Source organism: Esox lucius, chromosome 25, assembly GCF_011004845.1.
Source record: "Esox lucius isolate fEsoLuc1 chromosome 25, fEsoLuc1.pri, whole genome shotgun sequence".
NCBI classification, from domain to species: Eukaryota; Metazoa; Chordata; class Actinopteri; order Esociformes; family Esocidae; genus Esox; species Esox lucius.
This window is the reverse complement of record NC_047593.1, coordinates 22,537,358-22,560,853: the sequence shown is the minus strand read 5'-3', so window position 1 is coordinate 22,560,853 and position 23,496 is coordinate 22,537,358. Positions and strand designations below refer to the sequence as shown.

The 23,496-nt window shown below is 41.1% G+C and overlaps 1 protein-coding gene across 1 annotated transcript in view; it reads left to right on the top strand.

Moving 5' to 3' along the window:
- The window catches only part of LOC105009536 (glycine receptor subunit beta), a 49,291-nt gene that overhangs the window by 17,036 nt on the left and 8,759 nt on the right, over window positions 1-23,496 (top strand). The window contains exons 4-8 of the mRNA XM_013131774.4: window positions 7,233-7,300; window positions 16,923-17,149; window positions 17,268-17,350; window positions 17,815-17,952; window positions 18,117-18,269. Of these exons, the coding sequence (XP_012987228.1) occupies window positions 7,233-7,300; window positions 16,923-17,149; window positions 17,268-17,350; window positions 17,815-17,952; window positions 18,117-18,269 (669 nt within the window). The remainder of the gene's footprint in view (window positions 1-7,232; window positions 7,301-16,922; window positions 17,150-17,267; window positions 17,351-17,814; window positions 17,953-18,116; window positions 18,270-23,496) is intronic.

Here is a 23,496-nt window from a genome sequence, read left to right as displayed (position 1 = left end):
GATAACATACAACATTCCTTCCGTGGCCTCCAATTGCTTTTAAACTCTAGCAAAACAAAATATATGCTCTTCAATCGATCACACTCTGCACCTGCCTGCCCAACAAGCATAACCACACTCAATGGGTCTGTACTTGAATACATAGAAAACTACGAATACCTCTGGTTAGACTCTTCACTTTCCTTCCAGACCCACATCAACCAGCTCCACTCAAATTTAATCCAGGATTGGCTTCCTATTCCGTAATAAAGCCTCCTTCACTCTTCCTGCGAAGCATGCCCTTGTGAAAATCACCATCCTTCCTATACTAGACTTCGGTGATGTAATTTACAGATCTGCATCAAATTCCCTCCTTAGAAAATTTGATGTTGTGATCCACAGCGCCATCCGTTTTGTCACCAATGCACCATATAACACTCATCACTGCAACCTCTATAGTCTAATCAGATGGACTTCACTACACACAATCACACTGGTATCACCTCATTTACAAGTGTCTACTAGGCAAAACCCCACCCTACCTAAAAATCATCTCCAGAGCTACACCCTCCCTTAATCTGTGTTCAAGTAGGTATATCTATTTGATGGCCTCAAAAGCCTGCACCTCCTTTGGCCTCCTCTCCTTCCAGTTCTCTACTGCTAACGATTGGAACGCAGTGCGGAAATCATTGAAGCTTGAATCTATTATCCCTTTAACTACCTTCAAAGGTCTATTATCAAATCTATTGACAGACCATTGTACATGCTGATTATCTCCACTTTATTCGGCCGTTAGCTCATTTTGCACAGTCAACCGCACAGCTGTCTTTGTATGTTTAGCACTAGTTTTATTTTTGCACTGCCACTTTGTACTACCATACATCATTGACTGTATAGTGTATTGCCATGCCATTATACTTACCAAATATCTACCTCCATATGTTGACATTTGTTGCACTTACTGTACAAACCCTTAATTTGTTTATTTTGATGTTGTGTATTCATGTGTAACTCTATGTGTTCTGCACCTTGGCGCTTTATCTTGGTCAGGTCGACGTTTTAAATGAGAAACTGTTCTCAATGTGCTTACCTGGTTAAATAAAGGTAAAAAATAAAGTTTTTACAACCCTTAGATATTTGGTAATATATGTACCAGTTGTAAAGAAAACATGAGTGAGACGGCAAAACAAGTTTTTTTATTTCTTATGGGATTCACATTCAACTGTCGATCATAACAGAATGGCACAAACATAAAACAAAACATGGCAACAAAGAAAAAAAAATTGCTGATCCCTGTTCAAAAGTCTGCATACCCTTAGTTCTATCGGGACATGGATGTCCCGAATCCACTAAATATCTTTTAAAAAATGTTATGATAGCGAGAATCGGTTTACTTCGCTGTTATCCTGAGATTCAGCTGAAAAGAATCATGTGAAAAGAATCATGTGTATATTGCTTAAGTGGGCATTTCCTGGTTGTCTTCATCTTATCCCAATGCAACCAGACCCTTGTGCACCTGACCAATGAATGAGCTAATGGGTGACAGCATCCAATGCAGAATCGACCAATGGAAGGCTGTTGCTAGGCAAAATATTTTTTATTTCTACCCAATCAGGGGAAGGTTTCTGTTATTATTCAAGCAAATTAAAAGTTTGCGTGGTGGGACATAATGAGTCTTAAGGACTAGTATGGACCTTATTCACCGCGCCTCCATCTTGAAATCCAAAACGAGGCTGGGGGGTACACTCTAACCGGAAGTTCATTGACAGAGCGCAGCAGCGGGCATCTATCATCATGGCGATACCTTTGTGGACATCAAATCTTTCATGTCTTTCCAACATAAGTGGACTATGTCGAAAAATGGGCCAATAAGGACTGCATGATTCCCCGGGCTGTTTTGCTTAAAGGATACAGCAACTGGATCGAGGGATATTTGCACGACGTGGAAGGTAATGCACGGACGATCACAGCTTTTTTTTCTGAAATCAGCATTAGTTAACGTTACTGTTGAAGTTAGCTAGATAAAACAACAGGACGTGACAACATTACAAGCTGATGCAAAGCATTGTTAAGATATATTAACCACACCAGCCTGACTGTTATTTTGAGTGTTAACAATAAATTATTTTGCTGACAGTCAAGAGGAGCGAGACAGTCAGTGTGAGAGCTAAGTCTTTTCGCTCAATGCGAAAAAACGAGGCACCTTACAACATTCAGGTATCATGACTGTGGATAAACTGCTCGGTTTACAGAGTGGTGCCACTGCTAGAACAAATACGCTTGCTGTTTATCCACTGTTTATACGTAGTTGTGTGCTTAACATGGTCTAGATTAGCAATGGTTATTATCATAAACAGGCACAGATCACCAGGCTAGTAAAAAGAGCAGCTACTTGCTTAACGTTACCCCCGAATCAGCCCTTCGCTTGTTATAACTTAAAAAGGACCGGTTCGTGGCTAATCAAGTCATGTCTTTTTTGCCAGAAGGTTTAGCTAGCTATCTCTATGACAGTTAACATAAATATGGCTAACGTTAGCATCGTAAACTAATGTTAATATCTTACCTTGAAATGGCGACCGGGATCTCTTCTTATATTATGAATCCATTCACGGCAAAGTACAGGATGTTTTGGGAAACGATGGAATGTTTGACTTGTATAGGATTTATTTCTCTTTGAAGACGTACATTTTGGAACACAACAATGCGGCGGCATTGTAGGTAACGTTATGACAGATGGGCAGGCCAACGTTACTTCCGTACCCCACAGCCTCGTTTTGGTTTAAAGGAAGTGACGTGGGTGAATAAGGCGAATAGGAGACAGCTGAATGCAGTACGTTAACTTAGCTAGCATACCAACGTTTTAGCATTGTGTCCTTGCAGAACAGAAAAAGAAAGGATGTGCTTTAAACAGTTTTATAAGTATTATTATTAGTATAAAATAGCAAAACATAAAAACACTTTTACTAAATGTAGCAATAGTCTTTTACGGTTTTCAAACCGTGGATAGCTGAATTACCGGAACACAAAGGAAGAATGCGAACACAATATGCTAACTCCGGAGCGGAAGAACAGACTCTGGTAAGTAACATTAGATTACCTATATATCATTAAATAATGTAATACAAATGTATTCATTATAGAAATTGTCTGCTTTGCGTATTTGGAATGGGAGAACTGTTCCATGGGTGTTTGTGGTTTGGTATCGCCTGGTATCAATGAAAAATAATGGGTGTCATAAACTTTTTGGACTGTATGCACATAAAGTTAATTATTTAATTTGTCTGTTCACATTTATTGTGAAACAATGCATACTTGTGCAAGAGAAGTGTTTGCAGAAAACTTTTGGGTTGAAAAAAAAATCTCAATGTTTTGTGGTCTGAATTCAATGATAATGCTAACAAAATGCTAACGCCGCAGCACAGTAGGGTTCCAAATATAGCTGGTAAATAACAAAGTAACATATTTATCATGAAATAATGTACTACCATACCATACCATCTTCTTCCGCTTCATCTGGGGCCGGGTCGCGGGGGCAGCAGTCTAAGCAGGGATAATGTACTACAAATGTGATAATTATTCTTGTGTCAGTTCTTGGGTACAAGCTCAATTCTTGGGTACAAGCTATATTGAGCATTCAAGCCTGAATTCACTCAAGCACTCCCAAACTGCAGGGGGCAACCAGAGCTGTTGGAACCGACTTCCAGGAAGTGCTCTTGGGACCATATTGACCTGTGCACCCACAAGCAGTGCATGTGCATGGCATTGAAATGTTTGGGAAAAGCTCACTTGGGTCTTTTACTCATTCCTGAAAAGAGATACTAATGACCACAGCTCCTGATCATCCAAGGACGCAACTGGTAGGACAGAATGTGATTGAATGTGGTGAAATCATGCTTCTATATGACCTTTCGTTTTTAGATACGTTTAATTATGGGTAAGGATCCTGGGTTAATCCTAAATGACTAAATGTTTGGTTTGAGGATTCAGTAACATTTATTTTAAGCATATTTGGGAAAGTGAAATTGAGATTTATTTTGTAACTAATTCATGGGGTTTGTTTGTGTTTTAAAGGTTATCAACCTATTCTGTTCCATCCCTTTGAAAATAAAAATAATCATAAAGTGAACATTTTTGAGTTGTCCTTTGCGTTCACCAAGGATAAAGCAGTTTTCAAGTTTGGGCAGAGCTGTGGTCAGCCATAAAACACGCAGAACTTGACAGTTGATAACCAGCAAGGCAGTGAGCAGGATCAAAGGCCAGTACTGACTGGCATTTGCAAGGCTTTGGATATCTTTTTATATCCTTTTCCATCATTATAAAGTTCCATTACCTTGTTACGCAGGTCTTTTGACAGTTCTTTTCTTCTCCCCGTGGCTCAGTATCTAGCCTGCTCAGTGCCTCCACTTGAGAGCTAACAAACTCAATGACTATTTATACACAGACACTAATCGTAATTTAAAAAGCCAAAGGTGTGGGACATTCACCTTTAATTTCCATTTTCACCTGTGTGTGTCACCTTGTGTCTGTAACAAGGGTATGTAAACTTTTGATCAGGGCCATTTGGGTGATTTCTGTTATTATTATGATTTAAAAAGGAGCCAAACCACTATGTGATGATAAATGTCTTCATATGATCACTGTCCTTAATTAAATTACAGTTGATTTGCATGATCAGTCATATTTTCAAAAATCTATGCTAAAATGTCACATTTTCTGCTAGGATATGCAAACCTATGAGATTTCTATTTAAATATCACTTTACATAAGGTAAAGAATATTATAAAGTGGAGCACATTGAGGAATGGTTAGAACTTAAGTTAAAGAACAGAGCAAATCTAATAGAAAATCCTATTTTGATGTTATTGTTGCGGTTAATCTGCTTGTGCTCATTAGGTTTGGAGAGGGATTGTGTTATAAATCCAACCACATTATCCCCCCACCGTGATGTACATGGGACACTTTTTGAGGAAAAACTATTCAGTGCCGCAGTGAATGTATTGTACAAAGTACTCAGCAGAGTTTGTCAAGTTACAAATATGATTTTGTTAGCTAGTTGCTTTTATTAGGAGTCTGGGAGGCAATTCATGAGCAGTTTTAGGGAATGGTTAATTGGGGGGGGAGTAATTAGATTTTTATTGGTGAATGTTATGAAAGTATTAACAAATGTTAAGAAAATGAAATTGACAAGCAAGAGAGACTGGTGGACAGGGAGGGCATTTTTCTAATAAATTAAAAACCAGTTTGAAGCATTTCACGCATTGAGCCTTTTGTGTTGTAGATGTTCATGAACATAAAACATTTTTTATCATTTCTTTTCTCACTAATTGCAATTTAAAAAACCAAATGTGTGGGACATTCACCTTTAATTGCCATTTTCACCTTGTGTGTCTGTAATAAGGACAAACGTTCAAGGGTATGTAAACTTTTGATCAGGGCCATTAGGGTGATTTCTGTTATCATTATGATTTAAAAAGGAGCCAAACAACTATATGATAATAAATGGCTTCATATGATCACTATCCTTAAATTTCACAATTTCTGCCAGGGTATGCAAATTTATCAGCACAACTGTATGATGTTGTCACGCCCTGATGTGTTTCACCTGTTGTCTTGTCCCCGCCCCCTCACCAGGTGTTCCCGGTTCCCCATTAGCCCTGTGTACTTAGCCCCTGCTCTCTGTTCTGGCAGTAGGCAGATCGTCTTGTACAGTCGTTTCCTGCATTCTATTACCCACTCGGCCTGTCATTCTCTTCCCCGGTTGCGACCCTTGCCTGTTTATCTGGATTACGAGCCTGCCTGACCTCCACTGCACCTTCGACCATCTGACCACCCAATAACGACCTCTGCCTGTCCCCCACTGCGAGCCTGTCTGCCTCTCTGTACTGCTGCACATCTGACCATCGGTAACTGCCCCCTACTTGGATTCCCACTACGAGACAGCCTTATCGCTATTGGTTCAATAAACACTTTGACTCGCTTGCCTCTGTGTCTGCTTTTGGATCCTCGCTTGCTCGCCATTGTGTCAGACATACAGCCGTCAAGGTTCATTTTGAGATCTGACAACAAATCCCTTTGTTTCTTGGGACCGTTTTTAATCCAATTGTAGCTGCAAGTTCACCATCCTAGTACTGACGCAACCAATGGAGGGCTGTGAGAAAGCATGTCTTCTGATAATATAGGTGAATTTTAGTTTTATACTTTTGTTAAATAACAACAAAGAGGAGTGGTACTTCGCTACCTTGTGCTATTTGAGGTATCGTATAGCAAACAGCTGGTATCAATTATTGATGGGCCTCAGACAACCCAATGTGTGTGTGTGTGTGTGTGTGAGGAACCAAGAACTCGAGGGGAAATTATACCAGGCCCTATAAGGTTAGGACATAGAATACACTTATGTGACTGGAAGACAGCCAGATGTGGAACAGATGTGCTGAAGGTTTGGTCTAATATAAATCTCCAGAAAAAATTTTGAGACCACTGCACACAATGCACTTTTTCTTTCCTTTCCAAAAAAGTTGAAAAGAAAGGTTTTGAGTGAGGAACAGAAGAACAATTTGCAGTGGTCTCTTAATTTGAACCCTTCTGTTCCTCACTTAAAACTTTCCTTTTTCGACTTTTTTGGTCTCAACATTTGGTCCAGAGCTGTACACTTGCTGTTCAAGACAGACATTTGGGGAAGCACAATAACATCTAAAAAAAACAAGAAGAAAGAGAGATGGAAAGAAGGCTGAACATCTAGGAAAGACGTACTATATTTTGTGAATGAACAACAAGGAACGCTTCTCCTCCTGAGTTGGGTCCATTATTATGCAGCAGAAGATCCAGAAACCAACAGCACTCAGTTTTTCACAAAATGTGACTGTGGAGTCCTCTGATCACGGATAATGATATTAAGTAATCGTATTTTGATCCTCATATCTTCAGGCCGGGTGTTTTGTAAAAGCGCTTTGTGAAAACTGCTGATATAAACATGGCTTTATAAATACATTTGATTGAATGGAATCCATAGCAATACTGGTTATCCGAGTACTCGGCGTACCCCTAGTACATACTGTATTTACCCCAGGGAGACAGACAGATGAAATGATAGTATAGTACAGTTATTTAATTTACAGTTTACACAAACTAGCTCAACTCTCTTCTAGGCTTTGTAACTGTAATGGATGGTCATGGGTGGACTTCTAATAGGTAAAGAAGGACAACTAGCTAGCTCTTTAGTGTTGTACAGTGCTAACTGTAATTCTGTGTTCCAGGTGTGCCTGTTGAAGACAGAGTGAATATGTTTATCAACAGCTTTGGATCCATCCAGGAAACCAACATGGTAAGATATACAAATATCTATGTATGTTACAGCCAATATTCCATCCATCCATCCATCTTCTTCCGCTTATCCGGGGCCGGGTCGCGGGGGCAGCAGTCTAAGCAGGGATGCCCAGACTTCCCTCTCCCCAGACACTTCCTCTAGCTCTTCCGGGGGGACACCGAGGCGTTCCCAGGCCAGCCGGGAGACATAGTCCCTCCAGCGTGTCCTAGGTCAACGTAGATTGACTGGTAAATCGAGAGCTTCGCCTTGCGGCTCAGCTCTTTCTTCACCACGACAGACTGATACATCGACTGCATTACTGCAGAAGCTGCACCGATCCGTCTGTCAATCTCCCGTTCCATCCTTCCCTCACTCGTGAACAAGACCACTAGATACTTAAACTCCTCCACTTGAGGCAGGCACTCTCCACCAACCTGAAGTGGGCAAGCCACCCTTTTCCGACTGAGCCAATATTATAAACCTTAATGCAGATCCTGAATGCAGATGGCTGATTGCTTTAGTATGCTTCCTGCTTTCATGCCTGTTAGTCGTGTAACGCAACACTCCTGCTTCCTGCCTTTTGCAAGCCTTTCTTTTCTTTCTTTTAAATTTTCTTTTAATCTTCATCTTAAATCTTTTACCTTTGTTTCATTTTTGTTCCACATTTGTTTTAATCATATTTTTACAATTTTATGTAATTTTTTAAATATTAGCTCAGCATAGTTCTGTATTTTTGAGTGATTTCTTATGATGGAGGAGCTAAGACAGCTGTTGGAGGAACGGATCAATTGCTTAGAAGATTTAGTCACCATAGCGCTCCTCCGGTTGGACTGTGGGTCCTGTCCGGTGGGTGAATCAACAAATGCTAATGCTAACATAGCACAACAGGCTAACCCAAGGCTAGAGGGCTCTAAAGATTTCCCCAATGCTTCCAGAAGTTGTCCTTGTCCCAAATGGGGGCACAACGACTCTGACTCCATACATGCACAATCCGTAATTATTACAGTGAACAGGGGTGTGGTAAGTTGTTGCCCATTTGTCTTGTGTCACAAAGGCTTTTCCCAAAGGGCAGGCTGTCCCCCCACCTTATCCTTCCTGCCATAATGTTTGCTGTTGTGTTTACCTAAAGGGGCCAACTGATCTTACTTCCCCCCAAGGACCACATTCCTGAGGAACAAAAGGCTGACACCTTTCTTTATCTAGGCAGGAGGACATGGCCCAAATACCTAATAATCCTCTGACAGACGTGTGTCACAATCAAAGTAAAACTTTACATACCAACCAATGGAAAGACAGACATTTCTCAAATGTACCTTAGATAAAAATGTCCATAACAATCCCCTATAATATCTATTAAGCTGGCTTTACTTAATATCAGATCTCTCGCCAACAAATAATTATTGGTAAATGACATTATAATTTCCTACAACCTACATTTTATGTTTCTCATTGAAATATGGCTAACAGAAGATTGTAGTGCTGCAATTCTTAATGAGACCGCACCTGAAAAATGGTCTAAATGGTAGGAAAGGAGGAGGAGTGGCTGCCCTATTCAAAGATACATTCCAGTGCAAAGAAAATACACTAGGTAATTTTATTTCTTTGGAATACCTCTGTTTTACATTGAAGGATACCCCAATTTTTTTTTAACCATTTACAGACCTCTATAATATTGTGGGTTATATATATATTTATCTGTCATGGTTAAAGACTTGGCCCTGTCCGATTATTTCTATGTCTTTTTTGATTTGCTTATCACCCTGAATGTTCCAGTAAACTCTGTTTCTGTTAAGAAAAGGTACATTAATGAGAGTACCAATGCTCAGTTTATTGAAGCCATAGCTATCTCTCCAACAATAAGTGCTGAGTCAGTTGATGTAATCCGTGATAATGTTAATGCCAAAATATTGAATATTGATCGTGTTGCACCGGTAAAGAAAACTATGAGCAAACAGAAAACACCATGGAGCAACATTTATCAGGAATGATCAACAAGAATATCAACAATACCCACTCTCGTAGAGGTGATCCCAACTACCTCTAGTCGGAACCTCTCAACCTTGCACGATCTCAGGCTCCTTCCCCGCCAGCGAGGTGACGTTCCACATCCCTAGAGCTAGTTTCCGTGTCCAGGGATCGGGTTGTCTAGGCCCCCGCCTTCGACTGCCGCCTGATCCTCTCCACAACGGCCCCTTATGGGGCCACATGTCGCTCGTTCGGGCTGAGCCTGGCCGGGCCCCATGGGGAAAGGCCCGGCCACCAGGCTCTCGCGAATGAGCCCCAACCCCGGGCCTGGCTCCAGGGTGGGGCCCCGGCTGCGCCATACCGGGCGACGTCACAGAACACAAAATGTTTTTCATCATTAAGGGGGTTTTGACCTCAAGCGGTCTCTTAGACAAATTTCAGTCAGGTTTCCGACCTCACCACAGTACTGAAACGTCCCTGATTAAAGTTTTAAATGATATACGGCTGAATACTGATTCTGATAAAATAAAAGTTCTGGTTCTATTAGATCTCAGTGCAGCATTTGACACTGTAGATCATAGAACACTTATAGATTGGCTGGAAATTGGGTAGGACTCTCCGGGACAGTTCTTGATTGGTTCAGATCTTATCTAGATGGCCGGAGTTACATTGTCACCATTGGTAATCATGAATCTGATAGGGTTCTGATAGGCTATGACATGCAGAGTTCCACAGGGATCAGTTCTCGGGTTCAATCTCTAAGTATCATTACAATGCCTTATCACTGTAATTGTTGTAGCAACAACACGGAGGAGAATGTTCGTCTTCAGTTAAAGATAGCAGAGTTAGAGGCTCGGCTTCTGACGCAAATGCCAGGCAAGGATTATCCTAGTATAGAAATAGAAAAATCTGCGTCAGTGCCACCAGGTAGAAACGATAGTTTTGTTAGCCCCCCGGCACAGCTCCTGCAGCCGGGCAATAACTTTCTCTTGGTCACTGGGAAGAAATGCCGTCGACCAGTTAAACCTGAATCGTTGCTAAAACCAACTGAGACTTTGAACAGGTTTTCCCCACTGGAGTCGGAGTCAAGGCCCGAGCCGTCTTCGGAGGGGAATGGTCGGCAGGCATGTTCTACCGGTGGACTTGAAAAACTGAAAACTTTAGTCATTGGCGATTCCATCACACGCAGTATTAGACTAAAGAATCAGCCGGCGATCGTACATTGTTTACCGGGGGGCAGAGCCACCGACGTAGCCGCAAATCTGGGGTTGGTGCTAGCGAAGTCTAAAACTGGCAAGTATAGAGAGTACAGAGATATTGTTATCCACGTTGGCACCAACGATGTTAGGATGAAACAGTCAGTGGTTATGAAGCAGAACATAGCATCAGCGTGTAAATTAGCTAGAAAGATGTGTCGGCATCGAGTAATTGTCTCTGGCCCCTCCCAGCTAGGGGTGGTGACGAGCTCTACAGCAGACTTGCGCAACTCAATCGCTGGCTGAAAACGGAGTTCTGCCCGTCGCAGGAGGTAGAGTTTGTAGATAACTGGCCTTCTTTTTGGGACTCTCCCAGAAATAGGGCCAGGCCTGATCTGCTGAGGAGCGACGGACTCCATCCTAGCTGGAGTGGTGCTCTTCTTTTGTCTAGGAACATTGACAGGAGTCTCACTCCTATAGCTTTAACATGAGATAGGGTGCAGGTCAGGCTGCAGGCTGTTAGCCAGCCTGCTAGCATAGTGGAGTCTGTCAATAGCATAGCCAGAATAGTTAGTACAGCTTTACCTATTGTCACTGTGACTTGTTCCAGGCTGAGAAAAGTTAAACAAGGTAGTGCTAACAAAAACAACCTTATTAAGATAAAGCCTTCCTCCACCTCGGTCAAAAATAAAAATAATCGTATCACTTCGCATCTCAAAATGGGACTCCTAAATATTAGATCTCTTGCTCCAAAGGCAGTTGCAATAAATGAATTAATCTCTGACCATAAACTAGATGCTATTGGATTATGTGAAACGTGGCTAAAGCCTAATGAATTCAATGCCTTAAATGAGGCCTCTCCTCCTGGCTATACTAGTGATCATATCCCTCGTGCGTCCCGAAAAGGAGGGGGTGTCGCTAATATTTATGACAGTAAATAAAAACTTACTCTCAAACATATCACAGAGTTTCATTCTTTCGAAGTTTTACTCATGAAAGTTAACCAGGCCGATAAATCATTTTACATAGCTACTATTTATAGGCCCCCCGGGCCATACGCATTGTTCCTCAATGAGTTTCCAGAATTCTTGTCTAACCTTGTAGTCGTGGCAGATAGTATTCTAATTTTTGGCGATTTCAATATTCATATTGAAAACCCCAATGATCCTCTTCAAAAAGCCTTTCAAGCCATAATTGACTCAATGGGGTTCATCCAACATGTCTCAGGTCCAACACATTGCCACAATCATACCTTAGATTTAGTCCTGTCACGAGAAATAGATATTGTAGATCTAATAATTTACCCCCAAATTCCTGGATTATCGGATCACTGTCTCATTACATTTACCGTTAAAACAAGAAATCCACTTGCCCCCCAAACAATGAGTTTCAAAAGCCGTACTATAAATTCTCGGACTACAAATAAATTCCTTGATATTCTTACAAGTTCGCTCATTAACGACAGAGTAAATAAATCTGTAAACGATCAAATCGAGGAACTAAACTCAATACTGCGAAATACATTAGACATAGTTGCACCACTAAAAACTAAAGAAATGCGCAACAAGAAACTTGCTCCTTGGTACACCAACAATACTAGAGCACTTAAGCAAGCCTCCAGAAATTGGAGCGAAAGTGGCGCTCCACCAAGTTGGAAGTATTTAGACTAGCCTGGATAGACAGTACAGTACAATACCGAAAATCACTCACGTCTGCTCGATCAGCTTATTTCTCCAACCTGATTGAGGCGAACAAAAACAATCAAAAATGTCTCTTTGATACAGTTGCAAAGTTAACAAAAAAGCAAAGCTTAGCAAGTGAAGTGGGTCTTCACTTTAGTTGTAATGAATACATGAACTACTTTGATGAAAAGATCGTCACCATTAGAAAACAAATAACTGAATCCTTAAATAGTTATGGTCCTCAAAATCTCAGTTGTCCAAAAAATTTCCGGAACCTCCCTGACCAGGTGTCAATGGGGACACTTGAATTTTTTGATACCGTATCGCTCGACACATTTACAAAATTTGTAATGAGTTCTAAACCCACAAACTCTCAGCTAGACCCGATTCCTACAAAATTACTTAAGGAGTGCTAGGTCAGCCAATGCTGAACATAATAAATTGCTCCCTTTCCTCCGGATGCGTACCAAACTCACTAAAAATTGCAGAAATTAAGCCTCTTCTAAAAAAATCGAATCTAGATCCCGACATATTAAACAATTATAGGCCAATATCGAACCTCCCGTTCCTCTCAAAAATCTTAGAAAAATGTGTTTCCCAACAACTGAATGCCTTCCTAAAGACAAAAGACATTTATGAAATATTCCAGTCCGGTTTTAGATCCCATCATAGTACTGAGACTGCACTCGTGAAGGTAACAAATGACCTTCTATTGGCCTCAGACAAAGGTTCCACATCCGTCCTGTTGCTTCTTGATCTTAGTGCTGCTTTTGACACTATTGATCACTCCCTTCTCTTAGAGAGACTGGAAACCAATATTGGGTTACGTGGACATGTTCTAGCCTGGTTTAAATCTTATTTATCTGAAAGATATCAGTTCATTAGTGTAGATGGCATATCCTCTGACAAGTCAAAGGTATGCTTTGGAGTTCCTCAAGGCTCGGTTCTGGGCCCATTATTGTTCTCACTATACATGCTCCCTCTGGGCGATGTAATCCGAAATCACAATATTAACTTTCACTGTTATGCTGATGACACACAGTTATATATTTCAATGAAGCATGGAGAAGCCCCTAAATTAGCTATTTTGGAAGCATGCGTTTCAGATATTAGGAAGTGGATGACAGAGAATTTCTTGCTCTTAAACTCAAATAAAACAGAAATGCTCCTTTTAGGACCCAAAAAACAAAGAGCGTTGTTAGCAGATCTCACTGTGAACCTCGACGGCTGCATGGTCGTATCCCAAAAAACTGTAAAAAACCTTGGCGTTACACTTGACCCTGACCTCTCCTTTGAAGAACATATAAAATATGTCTCAAAGGTTGCTTATTTTCATCTTCGAAATATCGCAAAAATTAGAAACTTTCTATCAAAAACTGATGCAGAAAAATGTATCCATGCTTTCGTTACTTCTAGATTAGATTACTGCAATGCTCTTCTCTCTGGTTATCCAGACAAATTAATAAATAAACTTCAATTAGTGCTGCACACAGCTGCTAGAATCCTAACTAGAACAAAAAAATTTGAACACATTACTCCTGTCCTGGCATCCTTACATTGGCTGCCTGTTAGGGTTAGGGCTGATTTTAAGGTTTTACTCTTAACCTATAGATCAATACATGGACTTGCTCCTACTTACCTTGCTGAAATGATCCAGCCATACATACCTAAACGTAACCTTAGATCGCAAGATGCAGGCCTTTTAATTGTACCTAGAATTTCTAAACAAACAGTTGGCGGCAGGGCCTTTTCTCATAGAGCTCCACTCCTGTGGAATGATCTGCCAATTAAGGTTAGAAATGCAAACTCAGTGCAAACTTTCAAGTGTCTACTAAAAACTTATCTCTACAGCACGGTTTATAATTAGGTGTAGCCTGGCCCGGGGGCGTGAAGGTGACCAGTAGGCTTGATACCGTCCACCCTTGCTGTCTTGCCAGGTGGGCTCTCGTCGCCACTGGGATGCCCTCCCTCCAATGCCTTTCGGGGGAAGAGTCACTGGCTTGTTGTTGACTCTCTATTGCGCACTTGTGCAATTGGGCTGTACGCTGCTAGCAATACTCTGCCCTCATTCAGGGGGGTTGCGGTTGGTGGGTGTCCCTTTGGTTGATGCCTGGCAATGTGGTTGGATTGATTTCCTGCCTGTTGGGCCCTGTCCGGGGCCTCCCCCGGGTAGGGCCACAGTGTCGCCGGACCCCCCCCGTCTCAGTTTCCAAGGTGTTACGCTGCTATATTATTGTGCTGGGGGACATGAAGGATGTACTACGAACTTTTCTCAGTTTCCTCCAGTTTTAAATTTTAGAAGGAGATGAGGTCCTGGTCCACACCTGCGGATTACCTGGTTTGGGGGGCCCGTTGCTGTCCCTGTCCTTGTCCACCTGGTCATACTTCTGACCTAGTCTAAAATCAAATAGACTCTGGATTTAGCCCAGAGAAATGTATTTATTATTCCAATTGGACTCTTAATATCTCACCCGGCACAGCCAGAAGAGGACTGGTCACCCCTCTGAGCCTGGGTCCTCTCTAGGTTTCTTCCTAAAATTTGACCTCCTTAGGGAGTTTTTCCTATCCACTGAAATTCAACACTACTGTTGTTTGCTCCTTGGGGTTTAAGGCCGGGTGTCACTGTAAAGCACTTTGTGACAACTGCTGTTGTAAAAAGCGCTTTATAAATACATTTTGATTGATTGATTGATTGATTGATTGATATGCTACCTCTGGGCTAAATTCTACAAAACTTTCACAGCTAGGCCGACGATACTCAAATATATATGGCTAAAGAACCTTATGACAACAACTCAATAGACTCTCTGTGTCACTGTATAGAGCACATAAATACCTGGATGAGATTATTGTGTTTGGCAACAAAAATAAAAGAACAAGTATTAGTAAAGAGCTGGATTCTCTGGCCCTTAAAACCAGGGATCAAGTGCATAATCTTGGTTTTCTGATAGACTCAGACCTCACATTTAAGTCATATCAAAGCGGTCACCAAAACAGCATTCTGTCATCTAAAAAATATAGCCAGAATCAAAGGCTTGGTGTCCCAAAAAGACCAAGAGTAGCTCATCCATGCTTTTTTCTCTAGTAGGGTTGACTACTGTAATGGCCTCTTAACTGGACTCCCCAAAAAGACTGTAAAATAACTGCAGCTCATTCAGAATGCTGCTGCTAGAATGTTAACCAGGACCAAGAGAACAGAACACATCACTCCAGTTCTTAAATCTTTGCACTGGCTTCCAGTCAGTTGCAGAATAGATTTCAAAGTGGTGTTTTTAGTTTAAAAATCTCTGAATGGTTTAGGACCCAAATACATTTCTGATATGTTTGCAGAATATAAACCGAACAGTGCTCTTAGATCCATGAACACAGGTCACAGGTCAAATCCTTTTCACTTGTTTATGACTGAGCACTTAAACCTAACCACACTGTTTAGCCTTATAGCTTCCAATGTTTTTATCTAATTTTTAATCTTTATGTTTACTTATTGTATTTTTTTATTATTTTGATGTTTTCATTTGTTTTGATGTTTTGATGTATTTGTTTTTATGGTATTGTACTTTCAGATATTTTTCTTTATAAAGCACATTGAATTCCTTCGATGTATGAATTGTGCTATATAACTAGTATATAACTAGAATATCAGACAGCATACCACCGGTATGACATCAAATTTATTCTTATCACTCATTGCATTGTTTACCTGTTTTTTTTTTTATAACAATAAGGAATCTTAGGGGTTTGTATCTGGATCTGTAATGGTATGGGCAGTCATCTGTTCGACATGGTAGAGGATCTGTAATGGTATGGGCAGTCATCTGTTCGACATGGTAGAGGATCTGTAATGGTATGGGCAGTCATCTGTTCGACATGGTAGAGGATCTGTAATGGTATGGGCAGTCATCTGTTCAACATGGTAGAGGATCTGTAATGGTATGGGCAGTCATCTGTTCAACATGGTAGAGGATCTGTAATGGTATGGGCAGTCATCTGTTCAACATGGTAGAGGATCTGTAATGGTATGGGCAGTCATCTGTTCAACATGGTAGAGGATCTGTAATGGTATGGGCAGTCATCTGTTCAACATGGTAGAGGATCTGTAATGGTATGGGCAGTCATCTGTTCAACATGGTAGAGGATCTGTAATGGTATGGGCAGTCATCTGTTCGACATGGTAGAGGATCTGTAATGGTATGGGCAGTCATCTGTTCGACATGGTAGAGGATCTGTAATGGTATGGGCAGTCATCTGTTCAACATGGTGGGGATCTGTAATGGTATGGGCAGTCATCTGTTCATCATGGTAGAGGATCTGTAATGGTATGGGCAGTCATCTGTTCAACATGGTGGGGATCTGTAATGGTATGGGCAGTCATCTGTTCATCATGATGGGGGATCTGTAATGGTATGGGCAGTCATCTTGTGTGAGTCATTGGGTCCAATTATTGTTTTGAATGGTTGTATAACTGCCAACGATTATGAGGCAATTTAACAGCAATATATGCACCCTATTGTTAAGACACTCTCCTCATGATGTTCCCAATTCCAGGATGATAATACACACACTAAATATTTATGATAAATTAACCCAGGATTGCGTCACAACCCTGGTGTACACAATCACTTGATGTCACCAGGTGGAATATTGTCAGATAGTCTTTTGTCCAAACCGTTTCTTGTAGTGCAAAGCAACAACCCACCATCCTTAATTAAACTCAACGTTACTGTATGAATTCAGAATTCACCTAGGTGTGATTGTTGTTGTTTTGTTTTGTATTGACAAATGATTGTGGGTTACTAGGACTACCGTGTAAACATCTTCTTGCGTCAGCGTTGGAACGACCCAAGGCTGAAGCTCCCGGAAGACTTTAAAGGAGAAGCGTTAACGGTGGACCCCAAGATATTCCAATGTCTATGGAAACCAGACCTCTTCTTTGCCAATGAGAAACACGCCAACTTTCATGATGTCACACAAGATAACATCCTGTTGTTCATCTTCAGGAATGGAGATATTCTCATCAGCATGAGGTATGTCTTTCTGTTGTCTGTTAACAGTTCTCAGTGATTCTGTCTTAACAGGTTGTTAGTGATTCTGTCTTGTAGGTTTTACCAGTTCCTCAGTGATTCTGTTTGTCGGTTTTAACAGGTTGTCAGTGACTTTGTCCTGCCCACTTGACCTTACTCTATTTCCCATGGACACACAACTTTGCAAGATGCAACTGGAAAGCTGTACGTATGACCTCTCATTCACAAATGTACGCAATAAAATATGTACCGGAAAATAGATCAGCAAACCTTGACATCAGTAATCTAACTTTATTTAACCTAGACATAACACAAAACTCTAACTCAATTTTATGTTGTAAACCAAAAACCTGCACCAGAAAACCTATGTCCTGGTGGGGACCTCTCCAAAAGACCTTGATTGGCCTGATCAATCAATTAATAGATATTGACATTGCTGTATATCATTGTAGTTGGTATATATCCCTGTAGATACTGACATTGGAATATATAATTGTAGTTGGTATATATCCCTGTAGATACTGACATTGGTACATATCCCTGTAGATACTGACATTGGTATATATCATTGTAGTTGGTATATATCCCTGTATATATTGACATTGGTCTATATCATTGTAGTTGGTATATATCCCTGTATATATTGACACTGGTATATATCATTGTAGTTGGCTATACCACACGGGACCTGGTGTTCATGTGGATGACTGACCCGGTCCAGATGGATGAGATCGCGTTGCCTCAGTTTGACATCAAACAGCAGGAGATTGAGTATGGGAACTGCACCAAATTCTACCAAGGAACAGGTACTGCATAGGCACACATTAAACCTTGTTTAACCCTTCAGGTGTCTCATAATCACGCGCGTGTGTGGCTGTGTTTCTGTGTCTGGTTGTTTGTGTGTGGGTGTGTCTGTATGTATGTTTCTATTCATGTGTGCGTGTATGTGTGTGTGTGTGTGTGTCTGTAGGTTACTACACCTGTGTGGAGGTCATCTTTACATTAAGGAGACAGGTGGGGTTCTATATGATGGGTGTCTACGCCCCCACTCTGCTCATTGTGGTTCTGTCCTGGCTGTCATTTTGGATCAACCCTGATGCCAGCGCTGCTCGGGTCCCGCTAGGTATGACCTTCAACCTCAATCCTCTTACCACTAACCCCTTACCCTGATTGTAACTGGCTTAAGTTGTTCATCTAAAATGCACCATTTGTGATCAGTGAGACCAGTATTATTCACCTCTAACCTATGGGTTACCCTAACCCTATGTTTTCTAAAGGTCAGAAAGCATCTTTAACCCACAGGGGTTAAATGGAAAAAGCATTTCACCTTTACTCTTTGACCTCTAGCACAGGGATTCCCAAAATAGGGACCGCATACCTGAATGATGTAGTTGAACTTACTGGCAGTGCCCTGGGTCTAACCCAGTTCAAGTGCCCTGGGTCTAACCTAGTTCAAGTGCCCTGGGTCTAACCCAGTTCAAGTGCCCTGGGTCTAACCTAGTTCAAGTGCCCTGGGTCTAACCTAGTTCAAGTGCCCTGGGTCTAACCTAGTTCAAGTGCCCTGGGTCTAACCTAGTTCAAGTGCCCTGGGTCTAACCTAGTTCAAGTGCCCTGGGTCTAACCTAGTTCAAGTGCCCTGGGTCTAACCTAGTTCAAGTGCCCTGGGTCTAACCTAGTTCAAGAGATAAAATAGTTTTTGTAGATACACAAATCCATAGATATCCATTGATGGCGCCCTGCCATGGTAAAATCTTTCCAACCACATCAAGAAAAGGAGCCAGGCAAGCTTAGTTCAGGTGAGTCGTGATTAGTAGAAATGAACGCTGTTGCCCTCGCTGGATTCAAACCTGGTTCTCCTATGTGACAGTACACCACAAAGCTATTAGTTGAAACTCCCCGGTTCTCAAAACTAGTTTTTAGCTAAAATCCAAACCAACAACAGGTATAACAGGGTTGATACACTACATTCAGCATGTTAAATTAGAAAGAGATTACTGTAGGGTCCAATTGGGACACATTACCTCATCATGAAAGATGTGTACTTCAAAAACCAACCCTTCAGTTACAAAACAAACAACATCTGAGGAGAGCGAGTAGACAATACACAGACAAATGTAAAGAAAAGGACTCCGACATGACAGAGGACAAAGGGAAAGGGCAGGGGCTAGGGGAAGGGAAAGGGGAGGGGCTAGGGGAAGGGAAAGGGGAGGGGCTAGGGGGGGGAAGGGGAGGGGCTAGGGGAAGGGGCAGGGGAGGGGCTAGGGGAAGGGCTAGGGGAAGGGACAGGGGAGGGGCTAGGGGGAGGGAAAGGGGAGGGGCTAGGGGGAGGGAAAGGGGAGGGGCTAGGGGAAGGGAAAGGGGAGGGGTTAGGGTAGGCTTGTTTGAACAGATATGGCTTGAGGTGGTGGATGACGATGGAAACAGAGTCATGGACTGATTGTGAAAGAGAGTTCCAAAGCCTTGGAGCAGCCCTAGAGAAAGCCTTGTTTCCAAAGCTCCGTAACTTGGACTGAAAAGTTGACCAGCTGTAGCTTAGTGGAGTGACCTTAGTGGGGTTTGTATTAGAGAATAAGAACAGAGAGGTAGGGTGGAGAAAGCTGATTGAGGGCTTTATAGGTAAGCAGGATCATTTTATAATCAATGTGGTGAGGGACAGGAAACCAGTGGAATTCCCAAGGATAGGGGTGATGTGCTGCCAGGACTTGGTGTCGGTGAGAAGTCTGGCTGCTGGTTTTGGACCATTTCTAACTTATGGAGAGAAAAGTTGCAGAAAGTCACAATATAACTGTAAACAGTTTTCTTTTAGGCTAACTACAATGTGGCTGCTGAAGTTTGTAGCCAGCAAAGTTTTTGTCTATGCTGAACAAATCCAAATGTGTACTTTGTTCTGCCTGAGGCATGGATCAAACACCGATCTCCCGAATGGGAGTTCATGTCTCTAACCACTACGCTAATGAACAATGGGTGAGTGTGTGGGTAGTCAGTCACTCACTGACATTCGCTCTTCTTGGCCCACCAATATGAATTATTATTAAACATCTGTCACAGGGACTACCAATATGAATTAATATTAAACATCTGTCATAGGGACTACCAATATGAATTAATATTAAACATCTGTCATAGGGACTACCAATATGAATTAATATTAAACATCTGTCATAGGGACTACCAATATGAATTAATATTAAACATCTGTCATAGGGACTACCAATATGAATTAATATTAAACATCTGTCATAGGGACTACCAATATGAATTATTATTAAACATCTGTCATAGGGACTACCAATATGAATTATTATTAAACATCTGTCATAGGGACTACCAATATGAATTATTATTAAACATCTGTCATAGGGACTACCAATATGAATTAATATTATACATCTGTAATAGGGACTACCAATATGAATTATTATTAAACATCTGTCATAGGGACTACCAATATGAATTAATATTAAACATCTGTCATAGGGACTACTGTGATGGTAATTCCATGTATCGACACTCGGAGTAAGGGACACAGAAACAAAGTTCTCTTTGTACATTATTTTATTAATTATTATGCACAGAGACTATTATGAGAGACGCGTCAACCGCTTACACAAACATAATCGTCTGAGGAGCCTCTAACTAATGTAGCTCATTCAACCGTATATATCACATAGGAAAAAGGGGTGTGGTAAGATGCTGCCATCTGTCTAAACACCTTTCCCTTTGTTCTATCACACAAGTCAAATGCTATCTTCCCCCACCTTATCCTTCCTGCCATAATGTTTACTGTAGTGTTTACCCAAAGGGGCCAACTGGCCTTACTGCCCCCTGTTGTATCTTCTCCTATCCTGTCCTAAAACCCATTGATCTCCATCTGGACAGACAATAGATGTCCCCTATGCAAATACCAGATCCCCCACATTCCTCTACCTATCTTAACAGTGGGACTCAGTCCTTTGCTCAGTTAGAATACATTGTATATAGAAATTTCCACAACACTACCAATATGAATTAATATTAAACATCTGTCATAGGGACTACCAATATGAATTATTATTAAACATCTGTCATAGGGACTACCAATATGAATTATTATTAAACATCTGTCATAGGGACTACCAATATGAATTATTATTAAACATCTGTCATAGGGACTACCAATTATAATTAATATTAAACATCTGTAATAGGGACTACCAATATGAATTAATATTATACATCTGTAATAGGGACTACCAATATGAATTATTATTAAACATCTGTCATAGGGACTACCAATATGAATTAATATTAAACATCTGTCATAGGGACTTCCAATATGAAATAATATTAAACATCTGTCATGAGGCATCCAATTATAATTAATATTAAACATCTGTCATAGGGACTACCAATATGAATTAATATTAAACATCTGTCATAGAAACTACCAATATGAATAAATATTAAACATCTGTCATAGGGACTACCAATATGAAATCATATTAAACATCTGTAATAGCGCGATTCCAAAATTAATTTGTTTTAGAATAAAATATGTTTTTGAAAACCCTGTAATGCCAATTGTGTCATATTTGCTACGTGAGTTTCTGAGACTTCTACGTCATCAAGCCATTAATCATCTGTGGAAAAGTCAGCTGATGGAAACGGTTTAAAAAATGTAAACTTGTGTATTAATCGCAGTGGTTGGAAATGTTTGCGAAATCTGTGTATAAGCCGGGAAACTACGATAGTGACATCTGGAGAAACGTACTATCACAGCTCTCGCTAGTGTTAGTTTCTCTCTACTGACTCCCACCATCTAACAGGTGAGCTTGGGGTAGCTGGTGTTATAAAGCAATGTCCCAGGATGGTCTGTCAAGCACCAAATCCGTCTCCATGGAAACGGAGGAACAGATATAGGTGTGCCTAAACATGGAATGCCAAGCCTGAAAAAGTAGTTATAGACAAAAGTCAAGTCAAAAGAAAACTCAAGCCAAACTTGCATAAAACCAGTCGAGAAAGCTTGCAGAAAACCAGTCGAGAGAGCTTGCAAAAAACCAGTCGAGAGAGCTTGCAGAAAACCAGTCGAGAGAGCTTGCAGAAAACCAGTCGAGAGAGCTTGCAGAAAACCAGTCGAGAGAGCTTGCAGAAAACCAGTCGAGAGAGCTTGCAGAAAACCAGTCGAGAGAGCTTGCAAAAAACCAGTCGAGAGAGCTTGCAGAAAACCAGTCGAGAGAGCTTGCAGAAAACCAGTTGAGAGCACGGAAGCAGCAGTTGCTCAATAATATAGACATAGTGACAGCAGAGCAAGTGATGCGTGGAACGTCTCCTAAAATCCCCCTACACTCACTTGATAGAATTAGTAACCTTAAAATGCATGATACTAAATATGTAATATTTGTAGATGTTGGTTTTTTTGGTATGCCACTGATTAGTTAAAATATGCCTGGGACCCATACAGCTTTCCCACCTGATGATTGCTATGCTTGTTACATGGAGTACGGAAGTGGAATGTTAATTGTCAGGCTACCCAAACCATAACGATTACCTGAATCTAGCCTAGTAGCATTACCTGGATCTAACCTTACAACATGATTTGGATTTAGCCCAAGAGCATTACCTGGATCAAGCCCAACAACATTACCTGGATCTAGCCCAAGAATATTACCTGGATCTAGCCCAAGAATATTACCTGGATCTAGCCCAAGAATATTACCTGGATCTAGCCCAAGAATATTACCTGGATCTAGCCCAAGAATATTACCTGGATCTAGCCCAAGAATATTACCTGGATCTAGCCCAAGAATATTACCTGGATCTAGCCCAAGAATATTACCTGGATCTAGCCCAAGAATATTACCTGGATCTAGCCCAAGAATATTTCCTTTATCTAGCCCAACAACATTACTTGGCTCTAGACTAAGAGCATTACCTGGATCTAGTCCAACAGCATTACCTCTATCTAGTCCAACAGCATTGTTTGCATGTATGCATAAACAGTTTTGTCCAAAATATTGTTACCCTTGACCTTTCCACACAACTCATAGAAGATTTAAAACAAATATGGTTGGGAACCCATGCTCTTGTAGTTAGGAATGTATTTATTGTATATATGGTTGGGAACCCCTGCTCTAGCGATTAGGGAACATTTATTTTATATATGGTTGGGAACCCCTGCTCTAGCAGTTAGGGAAAATTTTTTGTATATATGGTTGGGAACCCCTGCTCTAGCGGTTAGGGAACATTTATTGTATATATGGTTGGGAACCCCTGCTCTAGCGATTAGGGAAAATGTATTGTATATATGGTTGGGAACCCCTGCTCTAGCGGTTAGGGAACATTTTTTGTATATATGGTTGGGAACCCCTGCT